Raw genomic sequence first — 18,869 nt, 5'->3', positions numbered from 1 at the left:
TGCAGTCAGAAAGCTAGAGTTTTACATGACTTCTAAGTTTTCCTGTTCTACTGTAGTAATTTGGCAACCACACATGCTATTTATGGTATCGTAGTGGTTACCTCAGACGTTTTTCCATCTGTATTTGCCTGAGCACCTCCAGCTGTCTCCCTCTCCTCTTCCACATTATCATTTGTAGGTTTTGCCTCTTTATTCCAGTTTAAATGCTTTTCAGAACAGATAACATGCCTGTAGTTCAGAGTTTAAAAGGCACAAAAGATACTGTGAAAAAACCTCTCTCCTGCTAGCAACCCAGAGGCGACCAGTATTCCCATTTCTTCTGGAGCCTTCCTGCCTTACACATGCTCATACACACACAAGCAAACACAAACTTTGGTTTATCTTTTTTGCATGAGGTGTAGCTCTTCAATTCCTTCTGCAAGTTACTCTATTCCCTTTTTAATATATGGATGGAGATATGAAGATACTTCCATTCTTGTCCATAAACATCATGATTCTTGTTTGTGGCTGCATAGAATTCCTGTCCCCTGATTATAGACATTTGGTGTGTTCCTTGCCTCTTACTAGTCCGATAGTACTGTAATGGATAACCGTGTACTAAAGGAGAGTTCTGTTATTTTGCTAAAGTGGAAACAAAACTGTAGGATAAAACCCAGAAGTGGCATTTCTGGGTCATAGGGAATGTGCACCTGTAATTTAGATAAACGTAAGCAAGTTACCCTCTTCAGAGGTCATGCCAGCCTACCTCTCCATCAGGGCTGTGTGAGATTATGTTTCCCCATGTGTTTAGCAACATGTTACCATTTGTTTTAATCTGATCTGAAAAGTGTATTTGAGTATTGTGTATTTCTTTTTTTTAATGAGTGATGCTCAGCAGCTTTTCAAATGGGTACCTTTTCTGTATACATGTTTCATATCTCAGGCCCATTTATCTGTGAAGTTGCTGGCCTCTTGTTTATAGGAAATGTTTTAGAGAAATTAGCCCCTTGATGAGAGTTGCCCATATTTTCCCCAGTTTATTATCTTTTTTTGTTATGATTGTTTCTACCATGTTGAAAGTGTATATATGTGTGTGTGTATATTTGTACATATATATAATTTTTTAAAGTAGTCTCTGTGCCCAACATGGGGCTTGAACCCATGATCCTGAGATCTAGAGTTCCATGCTCCATGGACTGAGTGAGTGAGGTGTCCAATAATGCATATATTTGGGGTTTTTTTTTAAGATTTTATTTATTTATTTGACAGAGATCACAAGTAGGCAGAGAGGCAGGCAGAGAGAGAGGGGGAAGCATACTCCCCACTGAGCAGAGAGCCAGATGTCGGGCTCGATCCCAGGACCCTGAGATCATGACCCGAGCTGAAGGCAGAGGCTTAACCCCCTGAGCCACCCAGGAACCCCTGTATTTTTGTTTTAACTTAAAAAAAATTGTTTTTATTTACTGGGACCTCATCTTGATAGAATATTTGAGGTCGGGGTCCATCTTAATTTTTCCAGATCGCTACTCTGTTGTCCCATTACCATTTATTGGAGAACCCATTTGTTCTCTTTGATGTGAAGTACTGTCTTTATAACGTGTTAACGTTCCGTATTTGTTAGCATCTATTTATGGACTCTGTATTCTCTTTCATTGATTGTCTATTCGTGTGCCAGTGTGACACTGTTTTAATTATCGTGGCTTTGCTATACTTCTTTTTATTCTTCTCCAACTAATTCTGTGTCATGTTTGCCCAAGTGCCTCCACCCAGCCTCTTTGCTTTCTGCAAGTCCCATCTTTTACTCTCAGTGGACAACTTTCCCTCCTACTTTATTAACTAAAAGACTGAGGCCATCCCATCCGGTATGAGCTTTAACAACCCCCTGCCCAGTTGCCATGATACTTCTTTGTATATTCTTTCTCCTGTGCCCTTGAATTCGTCCCCTCCCATCAGTCATTCTGTCCCAGCTTCCCCGCCTTGAATCTTCAGATGGTCTTTCTCTGCAGACCTCTACTCTACCCATGGCTTACTCGAGTCTCCTCTACCCGTGGCTTACTCGAGTCTCCTCTAGTCCAAAAAACTTCTTCCTGACTTTGCCACTTTCTCCAGCCAGTACATTTATTTCCTTGACATATTTACCAAAAACCGAGTCTCCATTCGCCATACTGCCTCCCTCCCTCCCACTTATTCTCCAGAGTCCCAGTTTCCATCCTAACCACTTGACTGAAACTTGCCTCACAAGGTCACTGATGACCTGGCGGTCACTGAACCCAGGGGTCATGTGTCAGTTTATCAGCCTTCAACTCTGCAGCTTTTGACACGGTTGAGCCCGCCCCGGTGAAACAGCCCTTCCCATTACTCCACATTGTCTGGTTGTCCCATGTCTGTCCTGCGCCTGGCCAGTGCTCAATTGGTTCTGGCGCCTATGCCCCTGACCTCCCTTGACACATTGTTTTTCCTTTGGTGAACTGAATCCCTTCCCATGACCATCAATCAGATCAACAAGGATGCCCAGCACATCTCCACATTCCCAATTTCCCAGCTCTTAGACTCTAGGGCCAAATTTCCAAACTGCCTTTCGTGGACAAACTGGAAGAGGTTGTTGTCCATCCAAACAAGGGAAAATGAAAGCCTCCTGGAAAGGATTGCTGGGAGAGGGAAGATTTACTGTCGGCTGGAAGCAGCCTTGCTGTGCAGCAGTGGTTCTCAAGCTTGGCTGCACGTGACAATCACCAGGAGAATTAAAAACAAAGATCCCAAGTGCCCAGGCAGCTCCCCCAGACCATTTGATGAGAATCTCTGGGGACAGGCCCAGGCATCCCTATTTTGAAAAACTCCCCAGTAGTTGCAGTGTCCGGCCAAGTGTGCAAGTGTGGAGCAGCGTGGGAGAGGGAAGAGTCTCTGTTGACCCCTGACTTCTGGATTTGCTAAGTGGGTAGATGGGCAATGCAGATCACTAAAGTAGGGATTACCAGAGGAAGGGTGGGTTTGAGGGCAGATGGTGGGTTCTGTTTGGATAGGTTATGTTCAAGCTGCCTGTGGCACATCTAGAAAGCCCACAGATGCTTAGATTTCCCTAAAGCATTAAGGTCTTTAATAATGCTCTCAATCCTCCCACAGCCTGCACTGCCTTGGGATAGAGTCAGTTGCTCATGCGTGCCTGGATGCAGCCCACCTTCCCAGCGATCCCTCCAAATCCTCGCTCTCACAGGGCTCGCTCTGTGGCCACTGGGATCCTCACTGCTCCCTGCTGTGTTGCCTCTGAGTCTTTTCTCATGCTTTTCTCAACACAAGCTCCATGCCATCTCTTGTCAAAATCCACTCCACTCTCAAGGCGTCTCCCTGCTGGTCCCTGCCAGGATGACTCCCCCACCCCCGACAACACCTCATAGTCTTACCAGTGGTGGCATTTGTGGGCAGTATGTCACTTGCCGAGGGTCAGAACTGCCTCCTCCGTGCAGGAGTCCCCACCCAGGACCCCACCTTGGAAAGATTCCTGGACAGAGCTCCTGGCCCCTTACCTGCCAGCTGTGCTGCTGAGGGTCTAGTTGCAAATCTGCCAGCTGCAAGCCTAACACCTAACAGAGCCTTGGGTCTTTTTTCTTCCCCCCACACCCAAACACAGGAAGGACAGGACTTACTCCCTTCAAAGCTTGTGGCGTATAAGGTGCCTGCGTGGCTCAGTGGGTTAAGCCTCTGCCTTCCGCTCAGGTCATGATCTCGGGGTCCTGGGATCGAGCCCCCCATCGGGCTCTCTGCTCACCGGGGAGCCTGCTTCCCCCTCTCTCTGCCTGCTGCTCTCCCTACTTGAGATCTCTCGGTGTCAAATAAATAAAATCATTTAAAAAAAAAACAAAAAACTTGTGGCATAGGAGAGCCTGAGTGCTGGAGGGGAAGGACGGGGGTTAGGAGGCATGATGCGTGTTAGGATCTCGAGGAGGACTGCAGAGTTGGAAAAAGCCCCTGAAGTCATTCTGTTCTAGCACAAAGAGCAGGATGGGGCTGAGGAGGGAAAGAGGGTGCAGGGGTGTGTCACCCTGTCTGGTTCGTGGAGACTGCTCCAAACCCCCCAGACCTGCCTCGGGAACCAAGTGGACAGAGGGCAGGAGGAGAAGGGACACGGGGTACAAGGAGCGGAGCCCGTGGGCTAGAGCTACAGGGAGGAGGCGTGCCTGCCGTGAAGGAGCGGAGCAGGGGATTCACCTCCATACTGCCCCCCTGCCAGTGGTAGCCCTCTCGCATGCCCTCCTCTCTCACCCTCTCACGCTCTTCCTGTCTGCCCCTTGGCCCAGGCTGATGGCAGCTGCCCTGTAGAGGTCCCTCTGCGTTCAGACCCAGATGATGCCAGAGCTATGAGCGGGCCTGCAGGCGTGGCGCCGAGGGGAAATCAGCCATGGAGCAGCTGCCGGGGGAAGCCCCTGAGATCCGGGAAGAGGAGGAGAAAAAGGAAGTGGCAGAGGCAGATGGAACCCCAGAACTCAATGGAGGACCAGAGCGCTCTCTTCCTTCCAGCAGCTATACAGGTGAGGAGTGGGCAACAGGGAACATAGGGCAGAGGACACCGAGTGGGCCGAGCAGGCAGCATCATGGGGCTCAGAGGGGCAGAGCCGGGCAGCCGGGGTTCACAGCTCTGTGCTGGTGTTTCTCGGCAGCAGGACTTCAGGCCAGTGCACTTCTTCTTTCTGTGAAACCGACAGCTTGTAGGGGATGTGGACAGGGGCTTTCATGAGAATTCAGTGAGTTAGCATTTGGGATGCATGTCGTCATCCATATGATTCCCCTGCTGCCGCCCAGGGGACCTGGAGCCAGTCTGCGTTAACCTACACTGGGAAGGTCAGCTGTACCTGTGATCGTAACAAATAGTCGCAGCGCCCAGCTCCACTGATCTGGTGCTAATGACACACATCACGGAGCGGCCCTGTAATTAGGAGTAAGTGCTAAGCGGCCCATCTGAATGACTGTAATTAAGGTTACTTTTGTGCAGCGAGCCAGTTTTTAGCTTCTCTTATCGCACTTGTCGGTTCCCTGGGACCGTGTGCTGTTCTCTCCCCATCTTCATCATCATCGTGTTATGTCCACCTTCAGGGGCACCCAGAATCCACTCCTTGGCCCCTGGTTTTCCCTGCTGCTGATGCTGCCCCTTCCCCAGCTTCTCTCCTTCTCTCTCCACCTAAGTGCCAGCACATTCGGCTGAGTCTTGCTCCCTTACCCTCTTGGGGAACTCAGGGTCACGAGAGGATGCACTTCCAGCAGGGGACATCCCAGTCTGGCCGCGGGTTTCAGCTGCAGGAGATCCCAGCCACAGGTTGTGATTGAGGGCAGAGGAGCAGGCCCACCCCACAGGATGGTCTCTGGAGGGCTGTGTCAGAGTTAAGGTAGGGCAGGGCTGCTGAGGTGAGCAGGTTCCTGCCTGGCCTATAGTTAAGAAAGGCCCAAATCCTGGAGCCGTACTACTTTGAACCTGTAAAACAAGTTCCTGGATTTTGCTGAGCTGCTTCCTCTTAAGGGCACGTGGTGGGTAGAGTAAGGGAAGGGCCATGATCCCATCCCTCTGATCCCACCTTCCAGGAATAACCGAAGTGGGCTAGGTGTGATTTCAGGACTCAAGAGAAAGTCTCCCCCAACCCCTGCAGTAACCTGTGTGTTGGCTGGTCACTGGGATGAAATTAGAGACCCTATGATGAATTTAGAGCCTTTCCCAGAAGAGGAATGGCTGACTGGTGATCAATCACTCAGTGCTCATAACATGTACTGTTCTGAAATTGAGATGGGCAGGAAGGGTTAGGCAGCAGAGGAGAGACACCAGAGGCTAAGAATGAGCAAGGTCTGTCACTGAGGAAGAGTGAAAAGGGAAGAGAAGGCCATGGAATTTGTGGCCTTACCACCTGGCCAGGCCCACTCTGTCCCCACATCTGGGGCCAGGCCCACAGAAGTTACCTCCACAGTAATGACCTGTCCTGGAGTTTCCCTACATCCTTGTAGGGACCCTATCCCCACATGATACTGCTATTAATGGCAGATCAGAGTGCAAGGCCTGGGTGCACAGATGGGGCAAGGTGGACATGGTGATGGCTTCTCGGGGAGCTTTATCAGTGGGATTTAGGGCACACAGGGAGCTGTCTGGGAAAAAATTTGCCCAACCCCCCCAATATGTGATGTGATTTTTAATGAATTCCATTTACCAATAAATCGATGAAGTAGAGCTAGAAAGACTTCCCTGTTCAATAATTGAAACAGGAGGGGGTTAACACAATCATTATGTGTTAAAGCCATTATATAGGAAAAGTTCCTGTAAATTCTATAAGATAAACAACAGAAAAATAGAAACAGGCAGTTCACGGTTGGACAAATACAGATGGCCGGAAAATAAAGTGTTTTTCAGTCTACTCATCAAAGAAGATACCTTCAAGATGAGATGTCATTTAGCCTGTCAGATTAACAGAGAAGACTCTTGCGGCCAGAGGCGGAAGACATGGCCCTCCAGCCACCCAGGGTGGAAGGGCGGCTTGGCTATGCAAGCAAGCACTTCTTTCATTCCTTTGACCCTGCAGTCCCCTGTCCTAGGAATGCATCCCATGTAAATACTTGCTGCAAGCGCACAGAGATTTCCACACTCACTTACTGCAGCGCTGCTCAGAGAAGCAACAAATGGGCAAGCGCCCATCTGTGGGGAATCAGTTATGTAAACTGTGGGAAAAACCGACTGTGGAATGCTGTACAGTCATTAACAAGGACTGGGCGGGTCTGAATCTACCAGCGGGAGAAAGAGCTCCTGCCAAATGGGGGATACCATTGCTTAAAAATCTTTCTTTAAGTATCATGGAAGGCACTAGAAGAGTGTACATGCAAAAGGCTGTGCCATTAACTCAGAGGAGTAGGATCATGGTGGAGAGGCTGGGTCACGCGGTGGTGTGCGCCATTACGTGTTCTTCTCAAGTCTGCAGTACTCTCACCATTTAAGAAACAAACGCATCACTTTTCTTTAAAAAGTAAAGTAATTTTGTTTCCCAAAAAAGGCCGGCAGGTGAGGGGCCCTGGGGACACAGCCTCATCCTGTGTCAGGAATCACACAAACCAGGGCAGGGATCTCAAGCCTATGACCATCAGCGATAGCTTTCGCTGGTGCCATCACTTCTCCAGTCTCAGCCTCTCCCTTTAAAGTCTGCCCACCTCAAGGGCTGGCCGGGTGAGGTTCTCTACCCTGCCCCATGAGTCTATGGCTTGGGCCTCTGGAATCCTCAGGAATTCAGGAGGATAGAACACAGCCTTGAGCCTTGAAACTGCAGGAAGGTCCCGCAGTTTGCTTCCCTTCTGACCCCTCAGAAGTTCTGCAGCTCTGTCCCGAGCTCAGCATCTGACAGAGAGGCAGGCAGGACAGGCCTCACCATGAGCACTCTAACCAGGAACTCACATGCCAGGGTCCCCCAGCTGGGTAAGGGTGGGGGCAGCTGTCCCCTCCTGCTTCAGTGATGGGCATCCCATCCACACCCTAGGAGGAGGTCAGGGGTCTTAATATGGAGCTGGGGCTGAGGAAGACCAAGTGTCCTTCCTCTTGGCCTTGGCACCTCCTCTCTCAGCAGGCACTCAGTGGGTGTCCAGGCAGAGGCTGGCCTTTCAGTGGAGGACAAGACTGCATGCTAGCCCTGAGAAGCCCACTGTGCAAGTGAACAGGACAACAGAAGTAAGGAGGCTGCTTAATAACCCAGCTCCAGAGTCCCACAGAACTGGCCCTGTCTTCAGCAGCTAGTTGCCTGTGGGACTCTGCCAGCGAAGTAAATAGTGTTGACCCTCCTGGCCACTGTCACAGCTCTGGCAACAGCATACTTCCAGTGACAGAGATAAGATACACGAGAGAACTCCCCTCCATGCGGAAATGATGCAAGCAAGGTCAATAGTGTCTGCTGAACTTGCAATCCAAGATGGTACAACTGATAGTTCACTCCCTGGGTGTTGAGCTTAGTGTTTACGCTGAGTCTGAACATTCCAATAATGGCCTGGTGTCATCCTCAGCAGTGACCTGTCTCATCGCTTGTCATAGTCATGAATTATTGATTAGTAGTAATGAATAGTACGAGCTCAGCCCCAGGGGTCGGATGGTTCTAGGTTATTACCAATAGGATGTGTGCACACATAGAGAGAGAGAGTGTGTGTGTGTATGTGTGTTTAAGGCCTTGGCTCACACAACTGTGAGGGCTGACAAGTTGAATTCTGCGGGACAGGCCAGCAGACCAGAAACCCCAGGGCAGCTGATGCTGTAGCTTGAGTTTGGAGGCAGTCCAGAAGCAGAATTCCATCTTCCTTAGGGAGGCCTTGGTCTATTTTCATAAGACCCTCAACTGATTGGCCCAAGGCCTACTTACATTATGGAGAGTAATGATTTCAGTGTTACTCACATCTAAAGAATATCTTCACAGCAACATCTAGACTGGTGTTCGACCAAAAACTGGTCATCATGGGTCCCATGGCCTGGCCAAGGTGACACATAAAATTAACAATCTGGCCAATGCCACTGTCAGCATGTTACTTAACCTCACCTATGAAAGGGTCAGATGATGGCCATTGGGTGAGCAAGTACATTTCCTGAGAACTGAGGAGGAGCCAGGGGAAGGATGGTGCTGGCCTGATTGGGAAGAGCCGCCGTGCTGGCAGACGGCCCTCAGACTGGTATGGCCCATGTCCCCACCCAACATACCTGAGAGGCAGCAAGGCAGGGACTCCTGGTAAGGGGGGGTGGCCTCTCAGAACCCCAGTCTCACACCGGGAGGTCATGGGCAAGGCAGTGGGGCCTTCAGAACGTGGTCCCTAGAATGAGGAGCATTCTGCCATCATTACTTTTGGGTAAGATTCAGGAATAAACCCTTAAGCCAGGTGGTCAGCCAGAAAGAAACAGAACCTTTATCTTTAGAAAACCCACTCCTGGAACCTGGGTGCTCAGTCATTAAGTGCCTGCCTTCGGCTCAGGTCATGATCTCAGGGTCCTGGAGTCAAGCCCCACATCAGACTCCCTCCTCAGCTTGGAGCCTGCTTCTCCCTCCCTCTCTGCTGCATCTGTACTCTCTCTTAATCTCTATCTCTCTCTCTGTCAAATAGATAAAGAAAATCTTAAAAAATAAAAAAAGAAAAAGAAAACCCGCTTTCAAGCCGCCACCACTTCCGTATCCCCACTGTACATGCACTCCAGCACAGAGCCTACCCCCAGAGGGTACGTACGCTTCTGCCTACCCCAGCGCCTCATCTCCCCTGCCTCGCTCCGCCTTCTGTGGCAGTTATTTTTATTCTCCAAAATTTATTCCATACAGGCAGGGGGTGCCCCCGTCCCCCTAACCGGCCACCACCAAGCATCACCAACTGCTTTCAGGTTCTGCAGCCTGTGTCTGCTCATGACTCAGAGCCAGGACAGCCACAGCCCAGCGACCTGATATTTGCCCTGGGCCTGTTTCCCCACAGTCCGGTTTCTGGCACTTCCCTCTGAGATGTTCGCCCCGGGTATCTCCTCAGGATCCAGAGCTCAGGCTGCCCCAGGGGCTGGTGGGACTGGAGCTTCTTGGCTTCTCCCAAGGTTCCCAGTGATCCCAGTGCTCCTGAGCCCCGGGCCAGTGGCAGACCAGGGGATACGAAAGGAGGCTTGGTCTGGTTCTGGGGACTCTCTGGGCCTCATAAGACATCCCCCCCATTGAATTTCTTTCTTTTTTTTTTTTTTGTTTTTAAAGATTTTATTTATTTATTGGACAGGCAGAGATCACAAGTAGGCAGAGAGAGAGGAAGAAGCAGGCTCTCTGCTGAGGATCATGACCTGAGCCGAAGGCAGAGGCTTTAGCCCACTGAGCCACCCAGGCACCGCCCCCGCCCCGCCCACCACATTGAATTTCCATGAAGTTGTTGGGGAGGAGGTACAACCCAGGAGGAGGACAGGTCACGGTCCCTGCCTGTGTAGGGTACACAGCTTGGGGAGTGCAGAATTGCAGCTTTCTGTCAAGCACTGTCCTAACTCATGATGCTGTTCACGTGCACTTTCAAGTTCTAGGGCTCTTCTCTGTAGTACCTCTGTTGCTTTTCACCATGGCTCTCAGGTAGATGCTCTGTCATCTCCATCTTACAGAGTAGGAAACTGAGGCCCAGAGGGCAGAGCTGGGGGTTGAGCCGAAGACACCAGTTTGAACTCAGTCACATTCTTAACCCTCATGCCTGCTCTTCCCAAGCATCTGGAAGCCGACTTGGAAGTCTCCCAAGGATCTCATCTTTGAGCCCAGAGAGGGGAGCAGTCACCTTTCCCAACAGCCTCTTGCTTGAATGGTGGGCACTTCCAAGTCCTGAACCATCTGCCTGCTTCTTGGCCTATGTTGCCCTTGGCCACACCATACTCCAGCTTTCTCACCTCGTTCTGGCCTCAACTGGTCAAGGGCAGGTCTGGATCCTTCCCTGCACACAGCAGGTGCTCATCAAATGTCTGCTGCATGAAGGGAGAGGGTGGCTTGGCCACGTGCAGTGCAAATGCCTAGATGCCTGCCCAGTCTCTGGGGCCAGGAGGGAGAGCAAGGAGGGCACCACCAAGAGATTGGTGGTTGCAGATAGGACTCGTTGCTGGAGGTGAGCTCTGAGGTCCAAAGGCAGTGTGATTAGAGATGTCCCCGTCTAGCAGAGGAGGCAGACGTGTCAGCCACAAAAACACAGCTGCTTACAAGAAGTGACATAAAGTGAACCTGCACACAGACCACACAGGTTGGAGGAGGAAGTGCCAGAAACTCTCCTGCTCATCTCTACCAAGGGTTTTCACACGTGATCTCATTTTCCCACAACAGCTCATATCGTGAGTTCTCTTGCCTCTCTTCGGCTGCCTCCGGGCGCAGCAGGGACTGCCCAGCCCCTGCAGCCAGTGGGCACTGAGCGCAAGACCGATCCAGGGAGCTCGAAGTCCACTCACTCCACCAAAGTCATTGCTCCATGCCTGCTCCCTGTCCCGCAGCAGCACCCGGGGGCAGCATTCCTGCCCGGTGGCCCTTACATTCTGGTAGAGGGCTCCCAGCACTGAGTGAATGCACACGGACTGTCATGTGGTGGCTATGCAGAAAACCAGAGGGGCTCTGCCCTCCCAGGCATGGTGCCCAGGAGACGGAGCCCACTCTCCCCCATCTGCAGGCTGAGGCAGATGGTTACACCCCTTGGAATGACCGAAGGTTGGGAGTGAAGACCCTAGGAGGGACAGGCCATTTCACCTCAGGCCCCTGCTCTTGCCAGCCCGGGACTCCCTGGTGCTCTCTGGATGACAGACAGGGGACAGTACCAGCCTGGGAAATGTTCAGCCTGGGCTCAGCTCCATGGTGTGGGTCTCCCTGAGAACCGGCCCGCTCTGAGCCAGTGATTTTCTGGTCTGGGGATTCGGCCCCGCCCCTGAGGAGGTTGCTCGGTCATCAGGAAAGAGCAGAGAACAGCAAATTCTAGCCAGCGTGGCAGAAGCAGGACAGGAGGCGTGTGGGGTCATGTGGCTGGCCCTGGACCGGGAGACTGAGGCTCGGGCTGGGCTCATTGCTGAGTGTCCAAGGGAGAGATTCCAAAGAGAATCCCAGAGATTCTTACCGTGTCATCTGACAGCACCTACACCTGAAGTTATTGTGTGGTCTAGTGCTTTCCTTGCTTCCACTCATAACACCTGGTTCAAATGTCCCATACCCTTAATAGAAAAAAAAACCTGGGGAAATTCAGTTTGCTGCCCAGTTGACGTGACTGATACCGCCTTCTTTCTGCTTGAGCAAGAAGTTTCGTAAGAGTGGCTTTGAGCTTCTTGGGACACCTGGTGGCTTAATCATCTGCCTTTGGCTCAGGTCATGATCCCGGGGTCCTGGGATCGAGCCCCACATCAGGGTACCTGCTCTGTGGGAAGCCTGCTTCTCCTTCTCCTACTCCCCCTGCTTGTGTTTCCCTCTCTCATTGTGTCTCTGTCAAATAGATAACTTAAGAATCTTTAAAAGAAAAAAAGAACAGATTGGAACTTCTTGAGAGACCCTTTATAGCATCTCTGGAGCCCACCCAAGAGTCGAATTTCCTGGGAAAGGTGGATAGAGGGTTGGTCTCCCTCACACACATTCCGTACAACCCCACATGGGCCCAGACGGTGGAGCCTCTCACGCTATGAGAGCTACTTCTCAAGTTCAGTCTAAAGAGATCTTGTCTGCTTCCTCCTCTTGCTCCCTTCCCCCCAAAACACAGTCATCCTCCCCGATGCACACGCATGCACACATAACCCCTCTTTCCTGCCCAGTGGTCAGTACAGCCCAGAAAGGCTCTGACTTCCCCCTGGTAATGATAGTGCCATTTCCCAAACACCTGCTATATGGCAGGTCCAGGGAAGAGCCTCCTATTCTCGATGAAGGAACCACCCCTCAGAAAGGTTGACTGCTTGCGGTACTTAGCTCTTAAGTGTCTGAGCTGAGTGAGGGCCGCTTGGGAAATGTGGGCTCTCCCCTACAACCCTCACCGTGCCCCTGTGGGCTCTGGTCACCTTCACTGGCCCTCGTCCCAGCCAAAGGTGAAGGCATCCCTGTGTCGTGTGTCCACAGACCTTTCCCGGAGCTCCTCGCCACCCTCCCTGCTGGACCAGCTGCAGATGGGCTGTGACGGGGCCTCGTGTGGCAGCCTCAACATGGAGTGCCGTGTGTGTGGGGACAAGGCATCAGGCTTCCACTATGGTGTTCACGCTTGTGAGGGGTGCAAGGTAGGGCCCGTGGCGGGTGGCGGTTGGCAGCTGGGGCTGTGTTTACATGGAGAGCTGACCGGCCAGAGAAGTCAGGCCCTCACAGTACCTGCTGCGGAATTCCCACCCCGGAGGCAGCCAGGCCCTTGGGCTCCTTCCAGGCCTCCGCTCTGGGTCCGGCATGTCCCTTGTTGGCCTGCCCTGTTGGGCACCGCCCCAGCCCCTCACGTGGGCTGGCTGGCTGCTGGCGCCCTCTGGAGACGTAGCTCTAGAACAGAACGAGGGGCTTGGGCTCAGCCATCACGCTGATGGCAAGTGCTTCCTGCACCTCAAGGCTCAAGAGGGCCTCTTGGAGGGAAAAGAAAATTTACATTTCTTTCTCCAGGGGTGCTTTTGGGTTCATCCTCCTAACTGCACACCCATTAAAATGGTACATATTATTTTACTAAACCACTGCCTAGAAAATACCTGGAACCGGATACATTTACGAATAAACCAGGTTAGCCATGATACAATTTTATGTTACCAAACACACAAAGAAGCACTTAAAATGAAGAATTAGACAGATAGATAGATACAGATATAGATAGATATATCTCAAAGACTTTAGCGTTATTTTCTATCTTCCTCCCTCCCCTCCAAAAGAAATTTCCCCCTGTAACTTCCAAAATTCAGGAATTCTGACATTTACACACAGCACTGGGGCCCCTGACATCCCAGAATCCAGGGTGCAGAGCAGGATTCTCAGCTTTCTGTGACCACCCCCCACCAGGGCTTCTTCCGTCGGACGATCCGCATGAAGCTGGAGTACGAGAAGTGCGAAAGGATCTGCAAGATCCAGAAGAAGAACCGCAACAAGTGCCAGTACTGCCGCTTCCAGAAATGCGTGGCCCTGGGCATGTCACACAATGGTGAGAGCCGGCCCCGGGCACGGCACGGCCAGAAACCAGGCTCAGCGGTGGCAGGGGAAGGGGTTGCTGAGGTGGGGTGAGGGTGCCCTCAGAGCCATGCCCAATGTGCAGGAATTCCAAGACCAAAGTGCCTTCCCCAGACGGCTCCACACCCGCTTTGGGGCCCGGGCCCAGAGTGGTCACCCGCTTTCAATCCCCGAGGCTCACTGGGAATTGACCCCAGCTCTAGTCGCATTGGAAACACCATTCCCAGCACCCCAAGCCTGTCTCAGATGACCTGACAGCGGAAAAAGCCACTGCCAAAGCCTGGGATCCCCTGGGCCCTTGCTGGTTAGTGAAGGCAGGCAGGAGCCATGAGTGACCACTGGTGTCCGCTGCCAACAGCCAGACAGGAGTTTTCTGGAGGCTGACCACTCCTGGGAGACAGAGACTGCCCTGCACTTTGGGCCTCCTACAGTATTGTCTTCAGATCCCATACAGTAGGATTGCACAGAGGCCCATCTGCCCCCCACTCTGCCTGTCTTGAGTCAGACCCCACCTCGGGGGATTGGGGAGAACTTTTTGTTTAAATGCCTCCACCCACAGCTACCTTGTCTTGCCTTTTAGATGGTGGCAGGACCTGAGCCCTCCAACTGAAGCCTTTCCTCTGTGTTGGGGCCTGGCAGGTCTGGGGCTTGGTCCCTCCCTCCAGTCTGTATCTTCCCAGGCTCTGTTCCTTAGGTGGGCTGAGCAGATTTCCTAGGAGATCTCAAGGCCAACTCAGTTCTTCTCACTTCTCGTAGAGAAGCCAGATTTGTATCCTGTTCATTACTGATAACTAATTTTTTAGTGCTAACTGTATGAATATTCTTATTTAATTGTTTGACAATCCAGTGAGATTTCAGTATTAGCCCATTTTTCTTATGAATAAAGGTGAAATAGCCTTCCTCTTCCTGCCTCCTGGAACTCAGGCATGGGCCTTTGACACCAGAGACTGTCTTCCCACCTGTCACACCACACTGCCTTCCAGCCACAGTGGCTTAGCCAACTCCCTGAATTAGGGCCCTGATGTGCCAGGCACTATGAACAAGACAGAATCCCTGTCCCCCTGGAGCTTACATTCGGGAGGGTTCCCCCCAGTATTCCCATGTGCTGGCTGTAGAGCTTCTGAGGGTCCTGGGCTCAAAAAGTGGGTCTCCATTTTTGGCCTCCGTACCTGTTGTGAGACAAGGAGGTTGGAGGTGTTGGCTCCTGCCTGGGCTCCTCGATGACTTCTCTTCACCCCCTACCCCACACATAGCCATCCGCTTTGGCCGGATGCCAGAGGCCGAGAAGAGGAAGCTGGTGGCGGGGCTGACGGCAAGCGAGGGGAATCAGCACAACCCACAGGTGGCTGACCTGAAGGCCTTCTCCAAGCACATCTACAATGCCTACCTGAAGAACTTCAACATGACCAAAAAGAAAGCCCGTGGCATCCTCACCGGCAAGGCCAGCCACACAGCGGTGAGTGTCACTGCTCAGCCTGGCTGCCTGGGCGCTAGGCCCTGCCTGCCGCCCGCCTGACTTCTGGGAGAACTGGGCTACTTCCCGGTAGGCCGGGGGTATGGGGAGCACATGGGCAGGGGTCCCCCCAAGGCCTGGCCTCTAATGGGGCCTGGTTTTCAGCCCTTTGTGATCCACGACATCGAGACATTGTGGCAAGCAGAGAAGGGCCTGGTGTGGAAGCAGCTGGTGAACGGCCTGCCCCCCTACAAGGAGATCAGCGTGCACGTCTTCTACCGCTGCCAGTACACCACGGTTGAGACCGTGCGGGAGCTCACCGAGTTCGCCAAGAGCATCCCCAGCTTCAGCAACCTCTTCCTCAACGATCAGGTGACCCTTCTCAAGTATGGTGTGCACGAGGCCATCTTCGCCATGCTGGCCTCCATTGTCAACAAGGATGGCTTACTGGTGGCCAACGGCACTGGTTTCGTCACCCGGGAGTTCCTGCGGAGCCTCCGGAAGCCCTTCAGTGACATCATTGAGCCCAAGTTTGAGTTTGCGGTCAAGTTCAATGCCCTGGAACTTGACGACAGTGACTTGGCTCTCTTCATTGCGGCCATCATTCTCTGTGGAGGTAAGTGAGGCTGGGGCTGGCGGGCCTGCCCCACACACCCAGCCCTTCTGGGGATTGGGCCTTCACCGCGGGGCACCGGCCTGAACCCAAACAGTGTGGGGCGGTGCCCGTGTGATGATGGCAGCGCGACACATGAGGTGCTGATAGCGTGGAGGACCAGCTCCCTCTTCCCAATGGAGAGGAGGCAGACAAGACTGAAGAAATACGCTAACATGTTCACGGGGATGATTCTTCGTATTTTGCCTCCACTTTTCGGATCCCAATGCAATAAATAGAATAATCGTCACACTCACAGTGCTATAGAGCTTACTTCGTGCCAGGCACTGTTCTCGTTCGTTTTCCTAGATGATGACTCACTTGGTTCTCATGGCAGCCTGTGCAGAAGGCATTTCTATCACCCCATTTTACAGATGATGGAACTAAAGTCAGAGAGCCTGCAGGGAGTGGCCAGTGCACAGTCTCCTCGCTAGTCTATGGTGGGAATGGGGGTTGGACCCAGACAGTGAGTCTCTTTACCATGAGGTCATACTCCCCTTTCTCAGAAGAGAAAACCAAAAAAGCAAAGGGGATGGGCCGGAGGGACTAGAACTCTCTGTGGAGCAGTCACTGATAGTACGGGGCTCGGGTCTGTCACGGCAGCGGGTCTGCTGTCCTCTGGGCCAAGTCACCCACCCAGGGCAGAGGTAGGGGAACTCCTCCTCCCCCTCCGCGACTCTCTCCCATACCTCTGCCCTGTGTCCCCACAGACCGGCCAGGCCTCATAAATGTGCCCCAGGTGGAGGCCATCCAGGACACCATCCTACGTGCCCTCGAGTTCCACCTGCAGGCCAACCACCCCTACGCCCAGTACCTCTTCCCCAAGCTACTGCAGAAGATGGCCGACCTGCGGCAGCTGGTCACTGAGCACGCGCAGATGATGCAGCGCATCAAGAAGACCGAGACGGAAACCTCGCTGCACCCCCTGCTCCAGGAGATCTATAAGGACATGTACTGAGGGGGCAGGCCACCGGCGCTGGGACTGAAAAGTCACCCACGGGACTTTTCCGGACCGTGACCCCCCTGCTCCTGCACTCAGACACACGGCCTCCTGCTTCCCGCGTTCCCTGCCTCCCCTTCTTCACCTGCCTCTCTCTCTCAGATCCTCTTTCTTCTCTGATTTCCTTGCTCTCCCTCGCTCTCTCTTTCTGTCTCTCTGTAGGTTTCCCTCTTCCTTCCTCCCTTGCCTTCCTTTCTCTCTCTCCCCATCCCTGTGTCTGTCCCCGTTCTCTTTCTGGGAGACAGTTTGTGTTACTTCACCAGCAGCATGGAACAGGTCCTCTGCTTTCATCCCTCCCGTCCTCTGTTCCCCAGGAACAGGGGGGAATGGGCCTGCCCTTGGCACCAACAGTACGTGCAGGGGTGGGCGCCTCCCTTCTCCTGTCTGCACAGCAAAGGACTCGGGCCAGCCAAAGAAACACTAAGCTCTCTAGGCCCGGTTTCCTGGGGAAGCCATGTGGGCCCTGGGCTGACTGCAGCAATGGACCCCGAGTCACCGGGGCCCTGCCCTGAGGGCCAGGATGCCCCCCCAGACTGTCACTGCCCTCCCCTACCCAGCCAACCCCTCTCCAGCAACACACCCCAGCCACACTGATAGCAACGCCCTCTCTTCTTTTCACCAGTTTGCCAGGCCAGTATCCCTGATGGTCCCCTGCGCTGGCCGCCAGGGGACACCCCCAGCCTGGAAGGAGACAGGCTTCCCTCCCAGGTGGGGGCCCCCACTGAAGAGGAGCAAGCCTCGAGGGAGGCAGAGCCAAAATGGCCAAAAATGCAGCAGGTGGCGGACTTAATTCTGAGCCCAGGCCTGGGGGTCATGGGCACCCCCTCTCCTACCACTCTGCAGCAGCCACCAACCATGACTCCTGTTTCTCAGGAGTTCCTGGGCCTCAGCTTCAACCAGGAGCCCTGATGAAGCTCACGCACCTCCCCGTGCACACACCCACAACACTCCAGCACACACAAGCACTGAATCACTTTACCTGGTTCTGCACCCCTCCCTTCCCTTCCCCCAGGCAGATGGGCCAGAGGGCCCTGCGCAGGGGTGTCCTGCTGAACTAGCCCAGCACCTGCTCAGCGGGGAGGTGCCAGGGGTAACTGATCCCGCTCAGTGTGACATCCGTTTGTCCTAATAGTCGTCCCAATAGTCGTGCTGCCCTCCCCTTCCCCTACACTCAGTCCAGCCAGTCGCTGGGAACTCCGCCTACACAGCCTCTGGTGACCCTAGGACCTTGCAGGCCCAGTCCTACTTCTCTGGCCCTCGGGTCTGCCCTTCCTTTCCTCCCAAGTGAAGTACTCAGCCTCAGGGGAGAGACTGCAGCCCAGCTTGGATGCTGTGTCTGAGCAGAAAGTCAGAGAGCCCCCACCCCGCCCCCAACCTGCTTCTCCAGGAAGGAAACTGTCCTGGAAGGGTCAGGGACTGGTGGAGGGTCTCTGAGAAAGGTTAGGGAAGACCTGAGGTTAGAGTCCTGTCCGTCTGTCCCTGCCTTCCAGGCCCCAGGATCATTCTCTACTGACAAGATTCTTCTCTCTCCCACCCCCACGCTCAGCTGACCAAGGATTGGGGTTGGGGTGCTCCCTTTGAGCCAGCGCTGTGAAGGGAGGGATACTGTGCCTGCCCCCGCCCGCCACCCGCCACCACGCACCCCCTCCCCCACCCAGGCCTGGTGCTGAGGATACAGCTCTTCTCAGTGTCTGAACACAATCTCCAAAATCGAAATGTATATTTTTGCTAGGAGCCCCAGCTTCCTGTGTTTTTAATATAAATAGTGTACACAGACTGACAGAACTTTAAATAAATGGGAATTAAATATTTAAGAGTTGATGTAGGCCAACACTGTTTTGTATAGGTATTTTTCCTGGGGGCTGATTGGACTCCGCCCCCTCTTCCCTATCCAGTGAGGAAGAGGGAAACTGGGCTGGGCAAATGCGACTTTGGGGCACAGGCCAGGAGGGCTGATCTGTCTTTCCCCATCACCTGTTCCTCACCACATGTCAGTAAGGGCGGAGGACCGAGGTCCCTGCCTTGCACAGAGCATCTGGAGGACAAGGGGGAGAACAGTATATGAGTCCTTGGTGTCGTGGTACCAACCTGGTCAGCGGGAGGAGGGCCGGGGGAGCGTCTCCAAAGGGCCCTAGAGGAGGCACCACCCCCACAAGAGAC

At 53.2% G+C, this 18,869-nt stretch overlaps 1 protein-coding gene across 4 annotated transcripts in view; it reads left to right on the top strand.

Moving 5' to 3' along the window:
* The window catches only part of PPARD (peroxisome proliferator activated receptor delta), an 82,556-nt gene extending 64,033 nt beyond the window's left edge, over positions 1 to 18,523 (top strand). For all 4 annotated transcript variants that reach the window (XM_046006428.1, XM_046006427.1, XM_046006429.1 and 1 more), the window contains 6 exons: positions 4,272 to 4,502; positions 12,534 to 12,688; positions 13,440 to 13,578; positions 14,858 to 15,060; positions 15,223 to 15,673; positions 16,420 to 18,523. In XM_046006428.1, the coding sequence (XP_045862384.1) occupies positions 4,373 to 4,502; positions 12,534 to 12,688; positions 13,440 to 13,578; positions 14,858 to 15,060; positions 15,223 to 15,673; positions 16,420 to 16,667 (1,326 nt within the window). In that variant the 5' untranslated portion in view covers positions 4,272 to 4,372 and the 3' untranslated portion in view covers positions 16,668 to 18,523. The remainder of the gene's footprint in view (positions 1 to 4,271; positions 4,503 to 12,533; positions 12,689 to 13,439; positions 13,579 to 14,857; positions 15,061 to 15,222; positions 15,674 to 16,419) is intronic.
* The last annotated feature ends 346 nt before the right edge of the window (positions 18,524 to 18,869 follow it).

The sequence above is a fragment of the Meles meles genome, chromosome 5 (genome assembly GCF_922984935.1).
Source record: "Meles meles chromosome 5, mMelMel3.1 paternal haplotype, whole genome shotgun sequence".
In the NCBI taxonomy this organism is placed as follows: domain Eukaryota; kingdom Metazoa; phylum Chordata; class Mammalia; order Carnivora; family Mustelidae; genus Meles; species Meles meles.
The sequence above is the reverse complement of the archived record's forward strand: the minus strand, read 5'-3'. Positions and strand labels throughout refer to the sequence as shown.